This window comes from Phalaenopsis equestris, unplaced genomic scaffold (genome assembly GCF_001263595.1).
Source record: "Phalaenopsis equestris unplaced genomic scaffold, ASM126359v1 Scaffold000202, whole genome shotgun sequence".
NCBI lineage: Eukaryota > Viridiplantae > Streptophyta > Magnoliopsida > Asparagales > Orchidaceae > Phalaenopsis > Phalaenopsis equestris.
The window spans coordinates 2,886,572-2,893,911 of record NW_018164644.1 but is presented as its reverse complement, the minus strand read 5'-3'; the positions used below and the strand labels follow the sequence as shown (position 1 = coordinate 2,893,911).

At 33.4% G+C, this 7,340-nt stretch overlaps 1 protein-coding gene across 1 annotated transcript; it reads left to right on the top strand.

Moving 5' to 3' along the window:
• Positions 1 to 264: 264 nt before the first annotated feature.
• Positions 265 to 6,386, top strand: LOC110022843 (casein kinase II subunit beta-2-like). The gene is made up of 5 exons (XM_020721963.1): positions 265 to 721; positions 2,711 to 2,929; positions 4,506 to 4,615; positions 4,868 to 5,033; positions 5,931 to 6,386. Exons 1-5 carry the CDS (start codon positions 493 to 495, stop codon positions 6,059 to 6,061), a joined length of 855 nt encoding a protein of 284 aa, XP_020577622.1. The 5' UTR covers positions 265 to 492; the 3' UTR covers positions 6,062 to 6,386.
• The last annotated feature ends 954 nt before the right edge of the window (positions 6,387 to 7,340 follow it).

The window sequence follows — 7,340 nt, the reverse complement described above, 5'->3', positions numbered from 1 at the left end:
AATAGAAATTTGAGTGTCTTAACGATATCAGAATGGAACTATTTTGGGCTCGTTGGATTCTTCTTATTAAGATGCTCGTTTTGACCATGAACTTGTTGGATTCAATATCTCTTTAATATTACAAATAAATCTAGAAAGTTTTCAAAAGCAGTGTAATTGTTTGATCAAGGCTTAATTTAGTTCAGATTTGATCAATATTGAGATCATTAGGTCCGTCTTATCGAACCGATCCGTTAATAATTTTTCCACTTGTGAGTGCTGTGTATGTAGCTGCCCCTTTTCTGTATTCTGCCTTGCAGCCCCCTTTCTTCCCCCCGAGAACGATTCAATAGATCAAGAAAATGCCTGTATGCAAACCCTAGATCTACACGAAGGAGAAAATAAGGTTTCTCTTTCACGTAGGGTTCGGCTTCAAGGTCTGCCCATCTCGGCATGCAGGCTTGCGTCAGTTGATAACGAAACTACGAGAGGTTCGTGAGGGGAGAGAGGGAGATGCAAAGGGATCGCAGAGTTGGAGGGGTGAGCGGATCCAAGGCTGAGATCGGATCCCACGATCGGAAACGGATCAACGATGTGCTCCACAAGCAACCTGATAAGTCCTCAACAGTAATCCCCCGGGTAGTCAATGGGAAGACGAAGGAGTATTTGATGGCTTCCGCCTCCACTGGGAAGCAGTCCGATCACTTTTCCACTGCAGTCTCCAAGAACAAGTGCTCCGATGGTTAGCTTTCTTTGTTTTCTTTTCTTGTGACTGCTGATTATAGTACGTGGGTTGGCCAATTGTAAGTTTCTTTGAGCTAATTTTGGATTTATATAACAAGGGTTTGGATAATTAGGTGTGGATTTTTTGGTAGTTTTGCCTTGGCCAAGATATGATTGGGTTATTTAAAGAAGTTTAGGCTTTTCTTGTCAAGGAGCTAGCGTTTTGGGACCTTCTGAAAGATTTTATTGGGTTTCTTAAGATTAGCAGCTTGCCATTTTTGGCGTTAGTACTTTAAGGCTTGCTGGTGCTCACCAACGGGATTTTTTTAGAAATCCTTCCGGTAATTGGTAATTGGTAATTGGCAGAGTTTGGGATTCGTGTCTTGGGAACTGGTTGAACAAAGATAGTTCATTCTAAATCTATATGTTTTTTAGGTGCATGACCAAGTCAAGGGGATTGTAGTTGGGTATCTTGGCAGTCTTTCTCTCTGTTTCTGTCTCTGTCTCTGCCTCTTTTCTGAGCTTGTGTGAGGCCATCTTTTGGGCGATTGAGGTTTGATGTGATTAATATTTCATTTTACTTGCGGACCCTGAATTTAAAACTTCTATTTTTTTTTTCTAGGTGCTCTAGTTCTGACATTATTATTATTGTTATGAAATTGTGCATGTCTCGATGTTCTTTCATTTTAGATGTCGCACCAAAATGAGAGGTCTACTGAGGGTGTTTCTGTGAATAGTTTTTGCATTATCGAGCAATTAAAAGGTCCGCTGAAGCCTTTGCTATAAATAGGTTTTGCATTATCAAGCAACTCCTTGGTCTATTGAAGGCTGAAGCCATTTCTATAAATAGGTTTTGCGTTGTCAAAATGATCCCACCTATTCAGATGTGGTAGAAAATACATAATTCTAACTTCTATAATCATTCCATTTCGGCCTCACCACAATCCTTTAAAGGAAATTAACACGTGTAGCACAAAATTCTTATGTATTTACATATCTCACACCTAAACTTTCATATTTGCACACTCACCGCTCAAATCACATAAAAAATAGTACTATTACCACTTTTTAAAAGTGAGATACACATTTTTATGCATAGGTTTAAAGCACCAAACTGTTACGGATCTAAAAATTGAAGTTTAGGTGTGAGATATGTAAATATATAAGAATTCTGTGCTACATACGTAAATGTCCCTTTTTTTAATTGCAGTTTGCATTCACCACATCTGAAATTGTGAAACTTTAGTCTCTTGATTATTTCTACAATAATCATTCCGACAAACTATGAACTTCTGATTCACTTGCCCTTGCACACATTTGCTGATGCTTTTTAATATCTTTTTTTTTTGGTAATTTTTCTTAATGCGATATGTTCTCCCAAAATATTAGAATTTTAGAGAAAGCTTTGTTTTTCATCTAAATCACAGAGCAGCAGATGGAAACAGATTAGTAGCAAAACTAACACAATAATGTTAGAAGAGATTGGAATGAAATATGAACTTTCAGTGGAAATTTAAACATTGCTTAATGTATTTTGGATCAGCTGATAGATTCTGTTGCTTTAAATTAAATGAAATATGACACACAGTAGGACGCTATGGAGAGTAAGGATTCATGTAGCCGACCCCACTTAATGGGATAAAGGCTTGTTGTTGCTAATATTGTTGATAGATTCTGACGTAGATTTCTTAAGGCTAATTTTGCTTGATTTTACAAATTTGATTGCTCCAATAAACAGGAAGATCCATTAGTTTTTAGCACAAAGTTTTCTTTTTCTAATGAATTTATACTTTTGTTAACTTTACATTCTGATGCCTGTCTCAGTCCGACGCATCCCTTCTAGCTTGTGGTCGTAAATCCTGTGGTTAGGTGTGATAATCTTAATTTGAATTGAGTTTGCCTATCTTTAATTGATCCAGTTGATTGCTTTGCCAATGATGTCAATCTGAAAATCTCTTACATTTTATCCTATCTTACATGTTGTTTGTTTAATTTGTTTGTACCACAGAGGAACCTGAAACAATTTGTGAAGAGTCAGATGTCAGTGGTTCTGATGTAGATGAAACTTCATGGATTTCATGGTTCTGCAGCCTAAAAGGAAATGAGTTCTTTTGTGAAGTTGATGATGAATACATACAAGATGATTTCAATCTATGTGGGTTGAGCAGCCAAGTTCCTTACTATGATTATGCTCTTGATCTGATTTTGGATGTTGAATCTTCTCATGGTAAGCAACCATTTTATTTGCATTATTATGATTTTCAAGTAAATCGATGTCGCTTTAAGATTTGTAACACGTAAATCTACTCTTGCATGTCAAATAATATTTTTCTAAATGGAATGTTATATAAAGCACTGGTATTTTTCTAAATGATTGTCATATAGGTACTCAATTATCTATGATAGTTGACTCAAAGGTGTCAAGTACTCCACATCATGTATCTATTTTCATTCTTAAATAGAATATTTTGTACTTCATTTCAGATATATTGTCCTATTTAAGAATCTCAAAAATCTAGTAACTTAGTTTTATTGAAATATAAAAGTTAATAGTAAGTTTATTTTTTTGTGGTTGTTCTTGGAAACTTTATGCACCTGTATTTTTCTTTTTTTTCCTAATTAATATTTGGTGTGTTCTTTCTTTTGTTTGCACTAGTAATAGTGCACATTGCATTAAATGCTTGTAGAAGTTCTTGGTATATTTTTTTGAAATGTGTAATATTTTTAAACTGAACCGTATTTTTATTTATTAAATTAAGAATTTTATTTGACTTTTTGATGCTGTATTTTCTTAAATTGTTATTTGCCTTGAAAAATTCTCAATACTAAATTGTGTAATAGTAGATAATACCAAGGGTTATGAACATTTATGGATATAAAAATAATGATTAAATGGAAGATTTCAATTGGTGAGTTATGGTATTGTAAAATACACCTCTCTCTCTCTCTCTCTCTCTCTCTCTCTCTCTCTCTCGTTGTTTGCACGTGTGTGTGCGAGCAATCAACATTTTATTTTTAATATTTTTATTCCTAGACTTGTCTTTTACTTGCATTATATTGTATTATGCCCACTCTTTTGTCTTCTATGTTAAATAATGAGGTTTGGCATGAGGAGTTTGTCAGTTATACTAACTTAAATACCTGTAGAGGAAATTTTCAAAGCTAAGGTACTAGGAACCGTTTTGTAATTCATTTGCTAGAATGAAAATAATATTTTTTAAGCGCTATTGTAATGCAAAATGCGTATGGGTTCCTATTTTCTTCAAATTGCAAAGCGTAAAGTGAATCGGTGCTCTAATGAATTGGAGTGTTCATGCCTTGAATATATTTGCATATAGTAGTCACTCAATTACACTTATTAAAAACTACTTTAGTTAATGATTTCAAGAAAATCTAATGATATGTTAAGTGACATTAATTTTCAGCTTCATGAAAACCCAAAAAAAGATTAAATGGTTAAAGAGATATGTGAGATTGGGTAATCGCTGAGGGACCAAAAGATGCATAGAGCTTCACTTTACTACCAAAGAGCACTTTTAATAGCATTAGTAGTATAAATTATAGCTTCAGTTATTTCATTACCATCAGCAACTCAAAATTGTTTTGTTGAGTTTTGGACTTGCTAAGATAAACAAGCAAAACATTGTAAACTCTTGATTCATTTATAGGCAAAAGGTCACATTTATGGTTTGGTTTCCGTTCACTCAAATGAATATCAAGCTTAGTTTTGAAGCAATTTGATGGTTTTATCATGGAATGTTAACTGATAAAATTTTTTGTCTCTTGTAAATGCAAATTCCCAGGAGATATGTTTACGGAGGAGCAGAATGAGTTGGTTGAATCTGCAGCAGAGATGCTGTATGGTCTAATCCACGCTCGCTTCGTGCTGACCAGTAAGGGGATGGCTGCAATGGTGAGATCTCCTTTATTTCTGTGGTGGATATAGTTGTCCTTGCAGCAGATTTCTTCTTTAACATTTGGGGCATTTACATATACATAAACTGCTTTTTACATTTATACCACACCCAAATCTTTCAAATCACATAAAAAATACCACTATTTTAACTTTTAAAAAAGTAAAATACACCTTTTCAGCATAGGTAGGAGGCACATATGTAAAATGTAAATCTTCCTAAACATTTATGTGGAAAAACTATTGTTACAGCTTGATAAATACAAGAACTATGACTTTGGAAGATGCCCCAGAGTTTACTGCTGTGGGCAACCCTGCCTTCCTGTTGGTCAGTCAGACATTTCTAGATCCAGTGCTGTGAAAATCTACTGCCCCAAGTGTGACGATGTCTACTACCCAAGGTCCAGGCACCAAGGCAGTATCCTTTAGTTCTAGAATACCATAACTCTTTATTTCTACGAATAAAAGGATATAAACCTAATTTAATTTTTCATTTTTGGCTTTTCCATGTTGGTTTTGAAATTTTCGTTTATCATGGGAAATCCTGAAGGTTAATTTTTTTGCCTTGATTTCTTTTGAGTTTGAAGATAACATCTTTTTTGGGGCATTTACATATTTACCACCACAGTCCCCTACATATTTACGTATCTAACACCTATCTTTCACTTTTTTACATTTATAATCACCCGAATCGTTTATATCACATAAAAAATACCACCATAAAAAAAATTAAAAGGTAAAATATAGCTTTATATGCATATAGCTAAGGTGACATATATGTAAAAATTGAAGTTTAGGTGTTAGATATGTAAATACATAGGAATTGAGTGGTATTTATGTAAATGTTTCTTATTTTTTTCTGTTTGGTGAATGTCAAAATTTTTCCCTAGCTTAAATCTATTTCCTGAAATATAACAAATCTTCTTAACTTGTCGTTTATGAATTAAAACATATTTCTGCATCATATTTTAGTTCTTGTATGCTTATACCTGGAACCTATTTATTTTGGGGACATTTACATACATACCGCACAATTATTTACTTATCTAAAACTTAATTTTTTATTTTTACATTTAGAACACTCAAAACCTTAACCTCAAAAAAAAAAAAAAAAAAAAAAAAAAGAAATATTTCACCATTAGTAAATTTTGAAAAGTAAAATAGATATTTTCATGTATAGGATTATGACACCAAAATGTTAATAAGTGTAAATATCAAATTTTAGGTGTTAGACATGTAAATACATGAGAATTTTGTGATTTGTATGTAAATCTCCCCCCTTTATATTTCTGGTTGCATTTCTTTGACCATTCAGACATCGATGGTGCTTATTTCGGCACGACATTTCCCCATCTGTTTTTGATGACATACCCTCACCTGAAGCCTCAGAAGGCCTCCCAACGGTACACTCCCCGAGTTTTCGGCTTCAAAATCCACAAACCCTAATGTGGAACTAAAGAAGGTTGCAGATTATATGAAATCCAATCTTTCTGATGCTTTCCGATATCCCCTTTCGACAAAGCATTCGAAGTAAAATCATGCATTGTATGACGATGGAAACAGCAACAGATTTGGAACTGTGAGGATTTGTTGGTGGTGAGAGCTGGGAGCCAATTTATGATGTCAATTGTTTCTGTTGTGTTATGCAGCTGCAGCCAAAGCCAAGGAGCTGATATATATGTATATTTGATTTTTCATCCAAACTAATGTGGTATGGTTTGTTTAGTTCTATTTCTCATTTTCATATTTGTAATGAAGATTTTTTTGTGTCGATGAAGGGTAAATATTTTGCAGGCAGTTTAGTTTTTTTTAGCGCAATTCACTTATTCAGGTTTTAGAATTTTGATTGTGTTTTCATTGAGTTGAATAATATGTTGATTAAAAGAATTTAAATAGGCAATAGAAGAGAAAAATAATAAAAATAAAAAAAGCGTTCTTAATAACTTTGATTGTGGTATAATAATAATTATTACTATTATATATTTTTTATTATAAATGTTAATATATTATCATATGTTTTTGTTTATGATAATGAATAATGTTGATAATTTTAACATTTCATTATATGATCATGATATTGTTATGAGAAATATCGGGTTTTAATATCTCGAAAAAAATTGGGGAAGCTGGTGAATTTGATATGTTTGGGATAGTTAGGGCTGCAAACGAGCTGAGCTTGAGTGAGCTCAGGCTTGACTCGTGTTCAACTCGTTCAAAATAGCTCATGTTCAAAATCGGCTCATGAACAGTGTTCGTATTCGGCTCGATTTAAATATTCGTGTTCGGCTCGAAATTGGTTTGAAAAAATTTGATTGAAAAAAATGAATGTAAAATGTGAGATTTGAACCAGGACCAAATCTTTCATAGCACATCAAAAATATCACCATTTTAAGTTTAATTTAAAGATTTAAAAAGGGAAATGCACATTTCCATGCATGGGTGAGGAATTGTGCACTTAAAAAATAAAAATTAATTATTAGCTGCACAAATACATAAGATGAGTTTCATGCAATGTATATCTTCCTATATTTAATATTTTGTTCGAGCCTAATAATTTCTCCAACTACATGAGCACTGCCACGAACCCTTACAACTTCAATACCTCACAGGACAGGCAAATCTGGCGAGATGATTCCAGAAATCAACCCAGAAGCTTCCTTTAAAACAGCAATGACAATAAGAATTACACAAACAATAATAGACATTTACAGCTTCCGAGGAACGA

Bases quoted from the DNA above. Each gene is read 5' to 3' on its own strand.
- LOC110022843 (XM_020721963.1), top strand. From the start codon at position 493: ATGCAAAGGGATCGCAGAGTTGGAGGGGTGAGCGGATCCAAGGCTGAG. The intron at 2,930-4,505 runs GTAAGCAACCAT...GCAAATTCCCAG, and splicing joins GGATGTTGAATCTTCTCATG to GAGATATGTTTACGGAGGAG. The intron at 5,034-5,930 runs GTATCCTTTAGT...TTGACCATTCAG, and splicing joins AAGGTCCAGGCACCAAGGCA to ACATCGATGGTGCTTATTTC.